Below are 20,892 nucleotides of genomic sequence, written 5' to 3'. Positions count from 1 at the left end.
TGATTGAGCAGCTCACAGCGCCTGCGGTTTCAGCTTCCGAGGTGGGGACCGTAGTCGTAACTGATCCAGTGGTGGTTACCACAGTTCTCCCTTTTCCCTAGGAAACCCCACAATATGAGGTTCAACTAGCGCACCTGGTTTACAAGTGTTGTGTGGTTACTTCAGCATACCGCAGACTTCTGTCGCAATGTTCCTCAAGCTACTCGCATAACTGCTCTTGAAGCACAGGTGGCACGGCTTCAAACTCAAAATGATAATTTGTTGCATGAAGCTAATAGGATTCTAGGTCTTCAGAATAGAATTTCTGCTCTGGAGCAACGGTTGCAGGTGGCTGAAAGCAGTGAGGAGGCTACAAGAGACAATCATGAAGTCTTTTGCATAGTTGTTAAATGAAGAACTGGCTAGACACCACACTAATGAGGCCTTAGCTAATTATTTGCAGCAGCATCCAGGAGATGTTCTGATTAATATAGAAGATTTAGAGTCCTTAGCTTTAACGCTTAGTTTTGAAGTTGCTCATTAGTGGGAAGAGCAAATTGCTCTGTGGAAGAGTAGTGTTTCACAACAACAGCCACCCATCACAAGTTTCCAACGTCAGTACTATTTCTATGCCTATTGCACAGAATGATCGGGGTAAGGCTCCTATGGAAGAAGGTTTTGCTTCGCAGTCTGTTCTTCCAGCTGATGCTTGTTGGTCAGATGTAGATATTGCCAAGCTTGTCCGAGAACATCAAGACGCAGTCCGTGCTTTGGCAGAGCAAACTGCTCTAAGAGGCACATAACTTCTTCATTGGTGTGAATAGGCAGAAGGAACAAATTGAGCGCCTGTGTTTCAGGCTTGAGTAGATGGGACAGTCATTTGCCCTAGCATTACCCCTTCAACCACCGTATTGTATTGAAGCTAATTCATATCTTAGCCGGCATTATGAGTGCCATGTGCCTTTTGCTCAGCTTCACACCCCTCCTACTAAAAGGGTCATTCTCAAGGAACCTACACCTGAAGAACGAAGGGCCCGGCCGGAATGAATATGTGCAACAATGGATTCCTTGCACACAGTGGCTTGCAACACGGCCAATAGTGACACAAAGATACACCGATCTGGTGCGGGAAATTGATGAATTTCATAGAGCCAAAGTTCCATAGTCTACAGGAGAGCATGCTGCTGCAGTTGTTGCTCTATAAAGTTGATGAATTTCATAGAGCCAAAGTTCCATAGTCTACGGGAGAGCATGCTGCTGCAGTTGTTGCTGCTGCGGAGGATGCAGCTGCTTTCGGTTTTGCAGAGCAGGAGAACAAGTGGAATCTTTGGATTCAGATGATGAAGCTTAAGAGGGGTGCAGATGTGGTTAGATGGATAAGGCACTTGACTTCTATCAAGGGAAACTTCTTTGCCATTTTTTGGGTTTGCGCAAGTCCACCGTGCGTGCCAAGTGTTGCGGCATTAACCGCACACCGCAACTGCATTCTTGTAACCGCATTGGGTAAATTTTAATGCGCAATAGTCTATTAGGGATTCTAGGGGATGTCATTGGTAGATGTATCTATTCGGATCATAGGATACTATTCCTTTATAGGGATGTAACTGTATGTACAAATCAAGGGAAAGTATCAATCAAACAAATCTGTTGCAATGTTCTATGTAATTTTTCCACACTTGTCTTCAATCTGTCACGCTCTTAACTTAATCTTTTATCCATTTGTAAGATAAGTATGCTCTGAATGAAGGTAACCAGTCTCGTAATCGCTTACTGTCTGTGCAAGAAGTAAATGCGATAATAGTCACACTTTGATAAAGTTTGACCGATAATATTTATTTGTTTTGACCCATTTGACCAAGTAAATGGTGCCAAAATCAAGAGCTCTTTGATTTTTCAAGAAGCTAATGGCATGTAGAAGGTACCCACATGCTGTTTTTCACTGTTTTTGACTGTGCACCACTTTTGCCTTACAGTGAGACTTGCTGGTTGAAGATGCGAACGGTGTGAGAATGGAGCACTCAAGGGCTCCAAATGTAGCCCCTTGAGAGTAGAATAAAGCTATGTAGACCATTTGAAAATAGCCCCAACCCTTTTGGACTGCAATACGGTTTAACACCATAGCAGAAAATTATCAAAATTATCTCCACTTCCTATCCACTCCTTCCCTTTGCATTGGCAATGCCTCAGAACCATTTAAAGCTTGCATCTAAGGCTCTCACTAGTGCAAGGGATTGGAAGTAACCACTTCTCACCTCTAAAGTCAGGCAAAGTATGCCTTTGTGGTGGTGACCCAAATCGGTCATTACTACAAGCTACATTATAATAAAAAGAGTCATAGAAGAATATACGACTTTGTGTAAGTGATCTTGGGCTTCTTCCTCTGTAATATTTCTCTCCAATAAATGCATGAATAACATCAAAGATTCCTATAATAGACTCCACATACCTTCTAATCCATAAGAGTTGAAGAACACACATTTGTAGAAATAATAAAAAGCTTTATGGAAGTATTAAAAGATACACCTATGAAAAATATGCTAAAAAAATAAAGAAATATTCTTGCAATTTGGTCAATGGAATGGAAGTTCTGTGCGTCTTTTTCGCAAGCGCAGTTCTTTCTACATGTACACATGTTGTACAAGAACTTATTTGATAGACTTTTTATTTGGCCCAAATCTAAAATAGTTAATCCTTCCCTTCCATGAATGAGATAAACTCATTCGAACTTAATTGATCTCTTCTAGACTTACATTTTTGTAGAAAAACCCAACTTTCTTTTGTAATCGTTGTGGGTATCCAGTTGTTATCTTCATCTAGTGTATTTGATATAGATATAGAAGTAATCGACAAAGAAGAGCGACGAGAACGTAACATTGTTTGCAATAATGTATTAGAAAATGATATACATAAAGATAAGAGATACATAAATAATAGAAGATGAGGAAGAAAGGTAATAGAATACAAAGAAGAAGATGGTACTTATTTTCAATGAATAGTATATTATTAATGAGATTTTATATATAATAAATGAGCTTTCAATAAAGATTTTAAGTACAATCAGTGTTATATTCGGAAGTACTATTGACATATTTATATACTATACTTTTATACTAAGAAATAATAAGCAATAAATAAGAAACTTTCGTTACGTTATAGATGTCTTTCTCTTATTGGTCTAAGACCCTTCTCTCCCTAGAATGAAACGACCCAAAAGTGACCTCTCAAATCCCCTAATTATGTAGGCACCATGTAACTTGATCGAGTTACATGGTGGACATGGTTGAGTAGGTAACTCGATTGAGTTACATGGTGGACATGGTTGAGTAGGTAGCTCGATTGAGTAACTTGGTGGACATGGTTGACAGTAGGTAACTCAATTGAGTTACATGGTGAATGTAACTCGATGTCCACCATTTGACTCGATCGAGTTATGTAGTGCCTACGTGGATGTCCACAACGTAACTTGATTGCATTACCTACTCAACCCATGGCATCCACCATGTAACTTGATCGAGTTACATGGTGGACATCCACCAACATAACTAAATCAAGTTACGTGCCTACATGGATATCCACCATGTAACTCGATCAAGTTACATGGTGGACATCCACCAACATAACTCAATCAAGTTATGTGCCTACGTGGATGTCCACCATGTAACTCTTACATCATCATCGACGTACAAGGTGGCAAGGAGATGGTAACTCGAGTGAGTTATACCCCGAGCCTCTACTGAATGCCACTTGGCACGATTTTATTGGAAGCATGACTTGATTGAGTTACGTTGACCTTGTCCCCTCTTGATGGTACGGTCCCAAAGCGAGGACCTTTATTGTACAACAACTCTCGTGAACATAGTCTTGCTAGCAAGATAAAACTTGTGTTTTTGATGCTCATGCAAAGTACTCCGCTAAAGACTACTAGTATTAAAAACTTGGAAGACGACTAAAGGGCTTGCCATTTTCTTTTATTGGGAAGACACTGCTAGTAGATATGCAAGTAAATGTTATGGAGTAAGTATTCCAAAATTTACCTTGAAAATGCTTGTATATGTTATGGATTAACTAATCCAAATTTTGCCTTTTGAAAATGCTTGTAAATGTTATGGATTAACTATTCCAAATTTTACCTAGGGCTAGCTTTGTCATGAGTTGGATGAACTTCAAACGTGATCAGTTAAGTGCTATATGCCAACAACATCTTAACTATGTGCCAACAACACTCTTAACTATGTTATGGATTAACTATTCCAAATTTTACCTAGGGCTAGCTTTGTCATGAGTTGGATGAACTTTAAACGTGATCAGTTAAGTGCTATATGCCAACAACATCTTAACTATGTGCCAACAACACTCTGAACGCTTGGAAAAGGCACATCCAAGATTTTTGGTGTACTATATCAGCATGTTTTGGGGTATCCCAAAACTCGAGGTGGGTGTGAAAAAACCCTTCATTTATATTGGAATTTGCATAAGATATGATAGATTACAAAGTTCTCCAAACCAAAAGAAAAGGGGGAGATTACAAAGTGGAGAGAACATAAGACACACTAATGAAATAGCACTAGCAGCTGCTGGAGGCGAAGTGGACGCGCCGAGTGTCGAAGTCGAAGGTCACCCCAAACCCTTGTTGGAAGTGGCTGCCGAGGACGGAGTTCTGGCCACCGGGCGCTGCCGCAAAGGCGAGGCAGTGCGTCTGTCCGCCCATGTCCATGAAGATGTTGCGATTGGGGAGGGTAAGGATGGCACCGCCGTCAAAGTGGAATTGAACCGACGGAATGCTGACTATTGATGTTTGACCAAGTCAATGATGCCAAAATCAAGAGCTCTTTGATTTGTCAAGAAGCTAATAGTATGTATAACTTAAGGTACCCAATTGCTAATTATGACTGTTCACCACTTTTGCCTTCTTACAGTGAGACTTGCTGGTTGAAGATGCAAACAGTGTTAGAATGGAGCACTTGAGGGCTCCAAATGTAGCCCTTGTAGAGTAGAATAAAGCTATGTAGACCAATTGAAAATATCCCCAACCCTTTTGGACTAAATGAGGGTTTAACACCACAGCAAAAAATTGTAAAAATTGTCTCCTCTTGCTATCCACTCATTCCCTTTGCATTGGCGATGCCTCAGAACCATTTAAAAGTATGCACCACATTAATTACATCCTTGAGCATCCAAAACTAACCCTAAGTTCCATGTATATGTGCTTTTTGTAAAAATTTATCGGCATCTCCTTTGTATTGCAACAAAATCTTAATATAAACTCAAATGAAATGTACATTGTTTGTCAAAACTTTGCCTCATCAAAATACATCAATTTGATAACACTTGGAGGTGGGGTAGCTTGTTGAAGCTTGTTGATCTCCCGGCAGATAAGCTCTTTAAACCCCCTTACTCAAGTTTGAAATCCAAGAGCAAGGGTTTGTGCGATGTCTTTCCCACCAAGTATCTAATCCTCTTCATTACCGCTTTACCATGGCACTCCTCATGGCAAGGAAGGTTTAAGAAAACTCTCCCCTTTTCTTCTCCTATATGCGAAGGTACTCCTCTACCACAAAGTAGCTTCTACAATGGAGAGAGCTGGCAAATAGAAGAGTAGAGGTAGGGGTCCACATACAATTAAGTGCATGAACTCATGCTATACATAATTATGGCACATGTCATATGATTCCTCATTTGAACCATTTGGTAAGCCATCAATAGCAAATCCCATAGATCATATGCATGCTTAATGTGGAAATAGAAATTGATTCATGATGTAAGAAATTAGGTCTTTCAAGAAAAGCCCCAAATCTCATGAAGTCTTGGCACAATGATTTTTCTTAATTTTTGAAGAAATCCCCCATTCTTGATACTAATCTTGCCATTATTATACCAATCAATGTATGGAGCAATCAATTGGGAAATGAAGGATTGGATCATGATCATGTCTAAGCTCCACTCAAGAGAACCTATCTATAGCAATCCGTGTTCATGAAACCCTAATCAAGAACTGGTGCAACTTGTTTTATGCACACCACTCAAAATGCAAGCTATTCGTAAGCATATAAAGCACATTCGGGTTTGGAACATGAAATTAAGATTCTCTAAGACCATATTCATTGATTATAAAGGCTAGGGTTTGTAGAAAACACTAGACATAGGCGGTGAACCAGTGCAAAGCAGTCATGGAGTAAATACTCCAATAGCCCCTACTATGAGTGAAGTAGCTATCCGCGTCCATTTTCCACTCTGTCGCTTCCTTTCAGCCATCCAAGCCACAAGCCATGGATGGTTACCCTTTCATTACCAAGCAAAAGTATTAAACCCTAGAAGAAACACATAGGTGTAGCAGATCCTCACGATGCATAATTTTGTATTTTTCTTTTTTTTTATTTTCTTTGGTCCAAACACTCTAAAATTTGATCCCCTGTCTCAATTTGGTCCAAAATTACCAAATTTTGTCCAAATGCTCCCAAAACTCAAAGAAATGTAGGAATTGATCGCTATACCATCAAATCTATGCAATTTCTTGCAACAAATACTGGCAAGAAAATCAAGAAACCCAAGAGAGTTCAAGAAAATCAAGAAAGATCAAGAAATCCAAAGATTTCTTTATTTTTTCTTGAAACAAGGATGAAGATGGATCAAACCTAAGCTTTGATACCAATGAAAGAAAGCAACATCTAGCTTCGCCTTGGATTATCCTAGATTAAGGAAATTAGTCTAGGTTTACAAAGAAGAGAGGGTAGTGTCTTATACTCAAGTGATTATCGAAGTTCATATGAGATTAGGTCCTATCACTTATATACTAGGCCACCCTTTTCACACTACACTTACTAATGTCCATGGGCATGCCCAACCCTAGTCCTAGCCCTTGTCCCCTTTCACATCCTCTTCATCCCTTGGCCTTGGGCCCAAATTGACTTGACTCCTTTTTCACTTTGTTATAGTTAACTTATTTCTCGATTAATCACTAACCTTTTCCACTATTGGACTGAATCTCACAATGTGAATTTGTTATTTGTTTATTCATGTGTGTATGTTAAAGTCTTTTATTATTTGTAGTTCGTTGGTGAAGTTCTTTTCAAAGTGGAGAAAGATGTAATTCATGTATTTGTATTAATGTCTTTTATTATTTACAGATGGTTGGTGAAGGTATTTTCAAAGTGACACAAGATGAAAATGAAGATGAAACTCCACAAGAGATTCTATTTAATTTCTTGCACAAGATTAACCAGCATCATCTTTACCAAAAAATTAGTGAAATGTTCAATATGAAATTTATTTTTCTTGATATTCTCAGGGACACATAATATTATTTGAATGAGAACCTAGAAGAGTATGACAGAATCATGTACATGTATTCTATGATTTTTGAGGAAAAGAAGTTTGTCCACATTAATGACTTGGTCCCTTGAGAACATTTAAGTAGCAAGCTGAATAGAAGCATCGCAAAGTTTCCTGAAGGCTATAAAAGAATAGAGCCGAAGTGTGCAAGGCACATAAAAAATGCAAATTGCTCAATTTTCACATTTTATTTGATTGCTATCTTTTTATGCTTTTAGAGAAAGATGAAAAGGAAGAAGATAAAAGCCCAAAGAAAGAAACCAGTGTAGTGGAAAAAGACCATGAGGAGAAGCTAGCACACATTCTGATACGAACAAGAAGATCCATTGAACACTGAGGAAAAGAGAGACTAGATGAGCTATGAGCTAAATGTGAGGAGGCTTCAAGAGGAGAAAATTGTCAGACTAAAACCACGAATAGTGATGAAATGGTGGATACTATCATTGTCCCTACTTCTATGCTCCCATCATTTAGATTCGGAGACTATGAATATGTGTTAACTAGAAATATTAAAAAAATCTTTGACATAAGTGAGGACTACCACCTTGCAATAATTTCTTAGCATTTAGAAAAAGTGCAAGGTTTTGTTGATTTAGAGTCTAACATTAGCACTTTTGTACAATGATGCTCATCAGTACGAAGTAGAAGGTCTTCTAAGTAAAGATGAATTTTAACAAATACACAAGATTAAATATTAAGAACATGGGGAAGATTCAAGAGAGGAGAGTCCTCTTCATCTACTTCACATTCTCAAGTGTAAATAGTAGATACACTTTGATTAGTTATCTCCTAAATTAGAGGTTAATAGTTACACTCAACCTTTTTAAGTGTGGTGTAGCTTCTAGTCTATGAAGACAAATTCTTAACTCGAGAGCAAAATGCAAAAGAGGTATGGATTTGGAAAGAATGCAACATTGGTAGAATATCAAAAGTGGTTCAAGAAACCACAATTCCTAGTAGTTTACAAAAAATTCTCTAATGATCAAGCTATGGTTCCATTGTTTGTCATCAAAAAACTCTCTAGATATCAAGGTGGATATCTAGTATGATGGAATGCTGACAAAAAATTTATTTTGAAAAATCAATCAGCTTTATATATATTTGGTAGAGGGTCAAGAGTTTATGCATTCAAAAATACATATTATTTGACATACTTTATCATATTCATTAGCATGTGGAATAGAGGAGCCAAGTCAACTTACACATTATGGAAAACATGAGCTTTTTCAATACAATAAGAAAAAAGTCAATATTAGATAAAATGGAAAAAATCCCTCAAAATGGGAATGTATTTAAAAAATTTGTTTTGGCCATAACTTGAACATGCAAACGGACAAAGTAGATCTAGATTCTACTTTTCAAGCTCTTTCCAATGATATGTCACATGAATATGTTTTGACAAAATTTTGGATGAGTTTACCATACCCCCACTTTTTTCATGGGAATGGGATTTTTCCCACTTTATCTAATATTGACTTAAAATGTTATTTCCTTGACAAGAGATTAAAGATTAGGTAGAGGTTTCGACCCCAAAAAAGAGAAGATCATGAAAAGCCAAAGATCTCTATCCAATAATGAAGAGATGTCCTAGGCGTGAGGAGTGATGTTTCCATTTTTTGATTATGTACTATAAGGCTATTGGATTATGAAGTAGTGACCCATATTTTTTTGTATCTGTCTTAATACGCTCCACTCAAGACATTTTAATGCTCTATTTGATCTATGCCAAGCTTGTTGTCTTCTTTGTTTTTTAATAAGTTGTATTGCATGAATCCTTTGTGTCATCTTTCATTTTTTGGACACTCCATTCTAATTTTTGTTTCATGAAATCAATCTCACAATGAGCAAGATGATTTTCTACTTTAAGAACATCATATTTCTTGTATTACCATAAAAAACATATCATAAATTCAAACATTCATACAAAGTCGATGAGGTAATTGTAAATCTATTCCCAGGAGCACATACCTAAAAGAAGAAATAACACAACAAAGAAGAAAGTGAAGATCTCTTTGATGACAACATCATCATCTAAGTAAGGTCTAAGTTGGCACAACCACAAGAGCCAATTACTTTGATGCTACAGCATGAAGTAGAAAAAGTTGATTCTTCTTTTATTCCAAAAGATACCAATACAGAAAACATGATGGATGCATCTCCTCATGAAGAAACAAGTATAGTAAAAGTGCCAAAGGATGTAGTTGTGTCTAGCTTCCTTTTGTGCTCAAGTGTGTGCAATTGGAATAATGTGTACAATAGCATTGTTGATGTCGACATTTAAAGAATCCTTCTTGTCTTTTAGGTACCTATTATTGAAAAGGTCATAAACTCGAGTTAAATGCATATAAAATCTTATTATGTTTATGTAATGTATTATAATGTGTTGAGGCAAATATACCTTTTGATTATTTACTTGAAAGAAGAAGGTGTGAGGAAGCTCTATGTCTTCTGCATTCTACAAGTTATTTCTAAGTCGTTTACCAAAGAACATTTTTGCTTAATGGATATCACATTAATATTGTTTGCATTAATAAAAATATCAATATCTATGAGTGGATTATTACAGAATGTTGAAATATCAATATCTATGAGTGGATTATTACAGAATGTTGAAATATACAAGTGAATAGGGTGTGTGCGGGAACAACCCCTTGGCTAGAGGCTGTAAAAGAGAATCTATAAATGTGAGAGAACCTGTGAAAAGGTGAGAAGAATCTACTAGGAGAGAATAAAGGGTAGCATGAGGAGATTAAAAATGAGGTGTGGAGATATTCTGGGAGAGGTGGAGAGAATCAAGCAAAAGAGGTGTAGTGAATCAAGGAGAAATCAGTGGGATTGGATGCTTGGATGTAAACTCTATAAATTGAGGCATTAGCCTAATGAGAATTTGCTAGTTTTTTATTATCCAGGCCTACATCAAGCTATCATTTAATTGCTCACTAATCACGTCTTAATTATCATCTAATCTCTTGTTAATGATGTTGATTCTAGCATTTGATCCACCATAGCTCATCACATTGCTGTAATTTTAACATGGTATCAGAGCCTAGCCTAGAATCCATCAAGTTTATGAGCCCATTATCTAACTAATTTAGATTAGTAGATGATTAAGAAATAATTTAGTTATTTTCAAGTAGCTCACTGTACCCCCCAGCCAGTGGAGGGGCTTGATCTCTCTCCAGGAGCAACATTAGGGCAAGCCCTTCTAGGCATGCATAACTAGCCTCCCCACTATCCAGCCAAGCAAATCGGCACAGCAAACCGCCCTCTACAGCTCACGTTCTACATGATTCTGTAGGCGCATTATTTTTGAAGAAAATTTGCTATTTTTGCTACTCCATATCAATTTTTTCTAATTCCTCTTGGCCCTAGGGGTTTTCAAGGGTGCTCTACAAGTTGGTGAAGTCAGAATTTGATTTGATCAAGTCTACAGTGAGATCCAAGCTCTTCATCAAATCTACGGGTGACTTTGGTAAAACAGAGATTAAGCATTCAATGTTTCGTCAAATCTTGTGTTTCTTGGCTTAATCCTCTACTAGCTAATTGCTATTGATGGCCTTGAAAGGATTTGAGCTCATTTTAACTCTAAGGCCTCAGATTTGGGCTCCCCGCATACTCTATTTTCTGCACACAAAACAAAGGATTAATTTGTTGATCAGTGCTAATCACTATTTTTTGGTACAATTGAGGGTTCAAATTAACCATTAGCTATTTGATACAGATCCCTATAACTTCAGTTCAAAGATGGCTTGATACTCCAACCATTCTGTACAAATTGGTTACCCTTGTTTTAATGTAATTTCTGGTGATTTTATGCCGATCTGTTGTAATCATCTCCTAAACACCAGATTGAGTTGTAAAAGGGTAGACACTGCCCTTGAATCTTGAAATTGGATCAAGAGATAAGACCTCGTTCACATTATCATGAGTATGGCACAAGAAATAGCCAAATTTAATGGGGAGCAATTTTACACATGGCAGACAAAAACCATGTATCTGCTCATGAGGAAAAATTTGTGGGGGCTAGTTGAGGGAAGAGATGAATGCCTAGAGGTGAGAGGGGAAAATGAGTGGAAGAGCAGGAATGAAAAAGCATTGGGACTTATCACACTCAGTTTAAATGATGAAATCATTCATCACATCAGAGGGATACAATAGGCAAAAGATGCATGGGATGAACTCAATAAATTATTTGGCACATAAGCTAAAAATTCAAAGATAAATCTGTTAATGCAAGTCTACAAATTGGATATGAAGGAAAGTGAACCTTTAATCACACACTTGAATAGATATAAAAGCATTAAGCAACAACTGGCAGCTATTGGCAAAAAGGTAGAAGATGATGAGGCACTAGCAGTGCTTCTGAAGAGTGTGGACAAAGGTGAATATGAAAACATTGTAGCAACACTAAAGAATGTACCTGAATTGAAGCTACACAAGATAGAAGGAGCTCTACTAGAGCAAGAGACCAGAGGCAAAGAGAAGAAATGGCTCAACTCAACAGCAGGAGAAGAAAAAGCATTCTTCACCCGAGGAGGATTCTCTCGAGGATGAGGACAAGGAAGAGGCAGAGTAGGAGGAAGACCTTCACTTTCCACAACTGTGGAAAGCCAGAACACATGGCAAGAGATTGCTACAGCAAACCCAGTGGTGGAGAAGGAACGACATCGACAAACTTCATGGAGGCTCCTAAGGAAGTGGAGTCAGATCATCTTTTCTGAGAGAGAGAGAGAGAGAGAGAGAGAGAAACCCCACAACCCAATGTAACCTGCCCCAACAAAGTAAAACCACCTCTGAGCCACTGATGATGTAGGCCATGTGGTAGATGTATATGTGAGCACTTTAGTCAAGGTCACTGGCACTTGTAGTAGCCTTGGACACATAGAGAGAGAGAGTGTGTGTCAAGGACTATGAGTTTAGGGACTTGAGGCACTGGTCGCAGACTATCAAGTAAGAGGGAAACTTGGTAAAGGGTCCAGGTGTGCTAGGAGTATTCACTTTAGGGGAGGTGTTGAAATATACAAGTGAATAGGGTGTGTGCGGGAACAAGCCCTTGGCTAGAGGGTGTAAAAGAGATTGTGTAAATGTAAGAGAACCTATGAAAAGGTGAGAAGAATCTACTGGGAGAGAATAAAGGGTAGCATGAGGAGATTTAGGAGATATTCTCGAAGAGGTGGAGAGAATCAAGCAAAAGAGGTGGAGTGAATCAAGAGAAATCATTGGGATTGGATGCTTGGATGTAAACTCTATAAATTGAGGCATTGGCCTAATGAGAATTTGCTGGTTTTTTATTATCCATGCCTACATTAAGCTATCAGTTAATTACTCACTAATAATATCTTAATTATCATCTAATCTCTTGTTAATGATGTTGATTCTAGCATTTGATCCACCATAGCTCATCACATTGCTGTAATTTGAACACAGAAGTCATTCAAATTCTGATCAAAAGAAACAAGTTGTTCAACCACAGTGTGCCATTGGATCTTGTGGTCCATTGGCTTGAAATGTGTTTGTTGGTGCATATACATGCAACATTGTTTCATCATAAGTTTTGTTGCCTTTTCCAAGTTCTTGTTCCAAAATAGATAATCCACAATGATTCTTCTTGATTGATGCATTGAACTTGTCCACCATGCATTGGAAATTTTGATCCCTTCTATCAAGGATGCTTTCATATTCATGTCCCACACCATCCTTAGGCATTTGTGGAACATTTGCATCTTGATGCATCCCTTCATTGACATTGCCATATATTTCTTCTTGCATAGCTTCGTGGGCATCTTGCCTTGCATCTGATGTGCCGTTCTACACCCTCAAATTGGACCAATCTGAGACCTAGAGCGTTTGCTGGAATACCCATGAGTAGTATGGTTGTTCCTTCACCAAGAATGGTCACCGTAACTAAGACCTCTATATATTCCACCTCATGCGCTTGAAATTTTGTTAAACCATATGGTGCCTCCAATATCACCAATATCTCCTTTTGGATCAGCAATCTCTCTAGGAATCTCTCTAGAAATGCTAGCTTTGTGGAAGCTATGGGTCAAGGTTTGAGGACAAGAATAACACTTGTTTCTCCTAAATAATCTCAAGGATAACACATGTCAAAAGCTCAACAAGTTCTAAGCTTGATAAATAAGTAAACCGCACACATGATGCACTGGACTACTTAGAAGTTTTTGAGCAAGCGTGTGAAGGTGTAGGTGTTAGTGACAAACCTACCCAAATCTTAGCTTTTGGCTTGACCTTGGATGGAGTAATTGGATGTTGGTTCTAAACCCGACGAGTTTGTTTTGGAGAGGGTCGTTCGATAACATGGGTACAACTCTCAAGTTTTCATCGTCATTTCATCCACAGACATGCTTGTGAATAGCTTTTGAATGGTGTACATAAAATGGGCTACACCGATTCTTGATTAGGGTTTCATGAACACGGGTTTCTGTAGATAGGTTCTCTTGAATGGAGCTTAGGCATGATCATGATCTAGTCCTTCATTTCCTAATTGATTGCTCCATACACATTGATTGGTACATACACTGATTGGTATAATACTGGCAAGATTAGTATAAAGAATAGGGGATTTCTTCAAAAATTAATGGAAATCATTGTGCCAAGACTTCCTCAAATTTGGGGCTTTTCTTGATGAAAAAACTAATTTCTTGCATCATGAATCAACTTCCATTGCCATTAAGCATGCATATGATCTATGTGATTTGCTATTGATGGCTTAATGTTGATCCATGCTTTTGTTTGAAAAATTTGGGCAAACATTGATCTATTAGCAACTGTGGAGTAAAGATTCCAATAGTGCCTATGAGCGAAGCAGCTGTACGCGTCCATTTCCCACTTTGTTGCTTCTTTTCAGCTGTCCAAGGCCACAACCCATGGATAGTTGCCCTTTCATTACCAAGCAAAAATATTAAACCCTAGAAGAAACACATAGGTGTAGCTGTAGATCCTAACAATGCATGATTTTTTCTTTTTCTTTTTTTTTGAATTTTATGGTCCAAACACTCTAAAATTTGACCCCCTTGTCTCAATTTGGTCCAAAATTACCAAACCTTGTCCAAATGCTCCCAAAACTCAAAGAAATATAGGAATTTATCCCTATCACCATTAAATCTACGCAATTTCTTGCCAATATTGGCAAGAAAATCAAGAAACCTAAGAGAGTTCAAGAAAATCAAGAAAGATCAAGAAATCCAAGGATTTCTCTATTTTTTCTTGAAACAAGGATGAAGATGGATCAAAACTAAGCTCTCATCCTAATGAAAGAAAGTGACATCTAGCTTAGCCTTGGATTAGTCTAGATTAAGGAAATTAGTCTAGGTTTAGAAAGAAGAGAGGGTAGTGTCTTATACAATGGTGATTATCAAAGTTCATATGAGATTAGGTCCCATATTCACTTATATACTAGGCTACCCTTTTCACACTACACTTAATAATGTCCATGGGCATGCCCAACCCTAGTCCTAACCCTTGGCTCCTTTCACATCCCCTTTATCCCTTGGCCTTGGGACCAAATTGACTTGACTCCTTTTTCACTTTGTTATAGTTAACTTATTCTTAAATATAGATACATGTTTTCTCCTCATCAATGCAACATAAAGTGGTACCATAGTTTCATTTACATAGATTCGTCCATGTCGTATTGTTATCCATCCATGTGAGGCTCCCATTTTGATCAATTAATTCTTAGATATAGATTCATATTTTCTCCCATAAATGCAATACAAAGAGATACCATTGTTTTATTTATATAGGTTTGTCTGTATCACATTGTTATACGTCCTTGTGAAGCTTCCTTCTTGATTAACTTAAAATACAGATACATATTCTCTCTTTATCAATGTAATATAAAGTGATATCATTGTTTAATTTATATAGCTTTTACGATATCCCATAAAAAAGAGATCATGCAAAGCCAAAGATCTCTATCTAGTGAAGAGATCTCGTAGGCCTGAGAAGTGATGTTTCCATTTTTTGATTATGTAATGTAAGGCCATTGGATTCTGAAGTAGTGACCCGTACTTTTTTGTATCTTTGTCTTAATACCATCCACTCAAGACATTTTAATGCTCCATTTGATCTATGCCAAGCTTGTTGTATTCTTTGTTTTTTAATAAGTTGTATTACATGAATCCTTTTTGTGTCATCTTTCATTTTTTGGAGACTCTATTCTAATTTTTTGTTTCATGAAATCAATCTTACAAATGAGCAAGATGATTTTCTACTTTAAGAACATCATATTTCTTGTATTACCATAAAAAACATATCATAAATTCAAACATTCATACAAGGGCGATGAGTTAATTGTAAATCAGTTCCTAGGAGAACATACCTAAAATAAGAACTAACACAACAAAGAGGAAAGTGAAGATCTCTTTGATCGTCATCTAAGTAAGGTCTAAGCTGGCACAACCACAAGAACCAATCAACTTGATGCTACAACATAATGCAAAAAAAGTTGGTCCTTCTTTTATTCCAAAAGACACCAATATAGAAAACATGATGGATGCAAATACTCATGAAGCAACAAGTACAATAAAAGTGCCAACAACTGTAGTTGTGTCTAGCTTTCTTTTGTGCTCATCATCAAGAGTGTGCAACTGGAATAATGTGTATAGCATTGTTGATGTCTTGACATTTAAAGAATCCTTCTTGTCTTTTAGGTACCTATTATTGAAAAAGTCATGAAAGTGAGTCAAATGCATATAAAATCTTGTTATGTTTATGTAATGTATTATAATGTGTTGAGGCAAGTTATACCTTTTTGATTATTTACTTGAAAGAAGAAGTTGTGAGGAATCTCTATGTCTTCTTCATTCTACAGGTTATTTGTAAGTTGTGCCAAAGAACATTTTTGCCTAGTGGATATTAAATTAATATTGTTTGCATTAATAAAAATATCAATATCTATGAGTGGATTATTACAGAAGTCATTCAAAATCTGATCAAAAGAAACAAGTTGTCCAACCATAGTGTGCCAACAATTATAGTATAAAGATAGTTTAAAAATTTGACTTCTTATCATGTATTTACATGATAATGAATTTGATAGGACTTGACATTCCACACTATTTTCTATTCTCTTTTTCTATCCTTGATCTAAGAATTTTAAATCTAGCGACTTTCATATAGACATTATCTTTGTAATTTAAATATCTGAATTTAAGAATAATTTAGGCATGTCTTATGCATGTTATCTTTATTTTTGTTTTCTTGGTAGCTATATGTGGTTTCTTTGACTTTTGTAATTCTTGGAAACGCTTGCATCTAAGGCTCTTACTAGTGCAAGGGCTTGGAAGTAATCACTTCTTACCTCTAAAGTCATGCAAAGTATGCCTTTGTAGTGACCCAAATCAGTCATTACTATAGGCTACATTATAAAAAGAGTCATAGAAGAATATACCACTTTGTGTAAGTGATGTTGGATTTCTTCCTGTGTAATTTTTCTCTCCAATAAATGCATGAATAACATCAAAGATTCCTATAATAGACTCCACATATTCCTAATCCATAAGAGTTGAAGAACACACATTTGTAGAAATAATAAAAAGCTTTATGGAAGTATTAAAAGATATACCTATGCAAAATATGCTAAAAAAAATAAAGAAATATTCTTACAATTTGATCGATGGAATGGAAGTTATGTGTGTCTTTTTCGCAAGCGAAGTTCTTTGTGCATGTACACATGTTGTACAAGAACTTATTTGATAGACTTTTTATTTTGCCCAAATCTAAAATAGTTAATCCTTCCCTTCCATGAATGAGATAAACTCATTCGAACTTGATCTCTTCTAGACTTACATTTTTGCATAAAAACCCAACTTTGTAATGTAATCGTTGTGGGTATCCAGTTGTTATCTTCATCTAGTGTATTTGATATAGAAATAGAAGTAATCGACAAACAAGAGCGACGAGAACGTAACATTGTTTGTAATAATGTATTAAAAAATGATATACATAAAGATAAGAGATACATAAATAATAGAAGATGAGGAAGAAAGGTAATAGAATACAAAGAAGAAGATGGTACTTATTTTCAATGAATAGTATATTATTAATGAGATGTTATATGTAATAAATGAGCTTTCAGTGAGCTTTCAGTAAAGATTTTAAGTACAATCAGTGTTATATTCGGAAGTACTATTGACATATTTATATACTATACTTTTATACTAAGAAATAATAAGCGATAAATAAGAAACTTCCGTTATGCTATAGATGTCTTTCTCTCATTGGTCGAAGACCCTTCTCTCCCTAGAATGAAACGACCCAAAAGTGACCTCTCAAATCCCCTAATTATGTAGGCAACATGTAATTAACTTGATCGAGTTACATGGTGGACATGGTTGAGTAGGTAACTCGATTGAGTAACTTGGTGGACATGGTTGAGTAGGTAACTCGATTGAGTTATATGGTGAATGTAACTCGATGTCCACCATTTAACTCGATCGAGTTATTTAGTGCCTATGTGGATGTCCACAACGTAACTTGATTGCATTACCTACTCAATCCATGGCATCCACCATGTAACTTGATCGAGTTACATGGTGGACATCCACCAACATAACTAAATCAAGTTACGTGCCTACATGGATATCCACCATGTAAGGATCGAGTTACATGGTGGACATCCACCAACATAACTCAATCAAGTTACGTGCCTAATGGATTAACTAATGCAAATTTTACCTTTTGAAAATGCTTGTATATGTTATGGAAAAACTAATCCAAATTTTACCTTTTGAAAATGCTTGTAAATGTTATGGATTAACTATTCCAAATTTTACCTAGGGCTAGCTAGATTGAGTTACATGGTGAATGTAACTCGATGTCCACCATTTAACTCGATCGAGTTATGTAGTGCCTACGTGGACGTCCACAACGTAACTTGATTGCATTACCTACTCAACACATGGCATCCACCATGTAACTTGGTGGAGTTACATGGTGGACATCCACCAACATAACTAAATCAAGTTACGTGCCTACATGGATATCCACCATGTAACTCGATCAAGTTACATGGTGGATATCCACCAACATAACTCAATCAAGTTACGTGCCTACGTGGATGTCCACCATGTAACTCCTACATCATCATCGACGTACAAGGTGGCAAGGAGATGGTAACTCGAGTGAGTTATACCTCGAGCCTCTACTGAATGCCACTTGGCATGATTTTATAGGAATCATAACTTGATCGAGTGACGTTGATCTTGTCCCCTCTTGATGGTACGGTCCCAAAGCGAGGACCTTTATTGTACAACAACCCTCATGAACATAGTCTTGCTAGCAAGATAAGACTTGTGTTTTTGATGCTCATGCAAAGTACTCCGCTAAAGACTACTAGTATTAAAAACTTGGAAGACGACTAAAGGGCTTTCCATTTTCTTTTATTGGGAAGACACTGCTAGTAGATATGCAAGTAAATGTTATGGAGTAAGTATTCCAAAATTTACCTTGAAAATGCTTGTATATGTTATGGATTAACTAATCCAAATTTTACCTTTTGAAAATGCTTGTAAATGTTATGGATTAACTATTCCAAATTTTACCTAGGGCAAGCTTTGTCTCATGAGTTGGATGAACTTTAAACGTGATCAGTTAAGTGCTATATGCCAACAACATCTTAACTATGTGCCAACAACACTCTGACGCTTGGCAGAGACACATCCAAGATTTTTAGTGTACTATATCACCATGTTTTGGGGTATCCCAAAACTCGAGGTGGGTGTGAAAAAACCCTTCATTTATATTGGAATTTGCATAAGATATGATAGATTACAAAGTTCTCCAAACCAAAAGAAAAGGGGGAGATTACAAATCGGAGAGAACATAAGACACACTAATGAAATAGCGCTAGCAGCTGCTGGAGGCGAAGTGGACGCGCCGAGTGTCGAAGTCGAAGGTCACCCCAAACCCTTGTTGGAAGTGGCTGCCGAGGACGGAGTTCTGGCCACCGGGCGCTGCCGCAAAGGCGAGGCAGTGCGTCTGTCCGCCCATGTCCATGAAGATGTTGCGATTGGGGAGGGTAAGGATGGCACCGCCGTCAAAGTGGAATTGAACCGACGGAATGCTGGCGGCGTCGACGCCGTTAGGCAGGTTATAGCAGGTGTCGAGACCTCCCGCACCAGACGGCACGAGGGGGACCTGGGTCATTCCAGCGCGGACAGCGGTTCTCAAAGCGGAGTACGCGGCAGGGGCCAGTTTCGTGCTGGTGGTTCCGGCGTCTAAGACGACGCCGCCCACGCCTCCGGACACAGAGATGAAGGTGAAGGGGGATATGTCAAGGAGGCCGCTAGCGACGCTGATGCTCGCCAAGGGCACATAGTAGAGAGAGGGGAAGAATGTATTGGTGGAGAATCGGAAGGACACGTCGCCTGGGGTATAAGTTGTGTCGCCAGGGGTATCATCTAAGGTTAGGTAGCCGGCGTTGCTGGAGAGGATGCTGGGAAGGCAGTAGGAGAAGCTGGCCAGGTGCTTGGAGGGAAGGGAATACTGACCGGCGCCCAGGGCGAGGACGCCTACTGCGGTACCTGCCAACGTGGTAGAGGTGGAGAAGCTGCTGCAACCGATTAGCACATTACTGAGCACGAGCGGTGGTTTGGAGTCGGCGCCGAACTGCATTATCTCGACGGCCAGGCCGCCCTGCGTGGTGGTGCTGTCGGGGTAGGAGGCGTCGTAAAAGCAGAGGTCGTTGATACACTGGTGGCCGGGGAGAGAGGAGCAGATGTCAGATACGCAGGGCACGGTTCCGAAGGAGGAGGAGGAAGCAGGATCGAATATAGGATCCTGTTGGTCGTAGCATTGCTCGCAGGGTTCGCATTGCATCCACGTCAGGTCGCTGGCCGTGTCCACCATGAAGTGCATGAAGCGCACGGGCGTGCCCACGCCCAAGGCGGTGAAGAAGGTGCCGGCTGGCTCCTCCGCCCGCACAATGTCCGTGTGGCCGGCGCCGCTCATCATCATCATGCGCACTGCGTGTGGCGCATCCACAGTGCTGCTTTTATTCGACGGCATTAATTTGAAAGGGGAGTGCGGGGCGTCGCGATGGTAGAGCGGCATTTTGGCTGGCGTCCTCGTCCCATGATAAGCTGTGGCGCGCTGATGATTGAGAAAGCCGTCACCTCCGGCGCGTCTCATGGCCGCGACCACAGGCGAACATATAGTTATGGTGAGTACAAGGTGGCAGCAAATCACGGCGGCTAACGCAAGCAAAGACGACGGCCGCGGCTTGATCTTCCTCAAAATACTGATATTCTTCATGGTCGCCGTATCTTAATGTTGTGGAGAACTTGTTGACGATGGCTCGTTGATGAGGATCAGAAGAACTGTGGCGCACATATATATATATATATATATCTCAGTCGGACAGTCAGGTCGTCGTTCTACGGCACGTTGGACATGAGCAGACTTCGAAGGGTAACCCCAAATTTCCATTTGAATGACTTTCACATAGGTATATGTAGCTCAACCACCAAGTTTTGAGATGCTTCCCAAATCCAAAAACAAAGTTTGCAAGTTGAAGAATGCATTGAAATAGTCCCAAAGGGCATGATATCATAGGATAGA

The 20,892-nt window shown here is 38.5% G+C and overlaps 1 protein-coding gene across 1 annotated transcript; it reads right to left on the bottom strand.

The window, feature by feature from the left end:
• Nucleotides 1–19,179: 19,179 nt before the first annotated feature.
• LOC147604008 (aspartic proteinase nepenthesin-1-like) lies at nt 19,180–20,586 on the bottom strand. The gene has a single exon (XM_086795286.1). The coding sequence runs from the start codon at nt 20,584–20,586 to the stop codon at nt 19,180–19,182; it is 1,407 nt and encodes a 468-aa protein (XP_086651412.1).
• Between the last annotated feature and the right edge of the window lie 306 nt (nt 20,587–20,892).

The sequence above is a fragment of the Cibotium barometz genome, chromosome 62, assembly GCF_041138505.1.
Source record: "Cibotium barometz isolate CiBa-2024 chromosome 62, ASM4113850v1, whole genome shotgun sequence".
NCBI lineage: Eukaryota > Viridiplantae > Streptophyta > Polypodiopsida > Cyatheales > Cibotiaceae > Cibotium > Cibotium barometz.
Note: the sequence above shows the minus strand (reverse complement) of the source record. Positions and strands in the feature narration are given on the sequence as shown.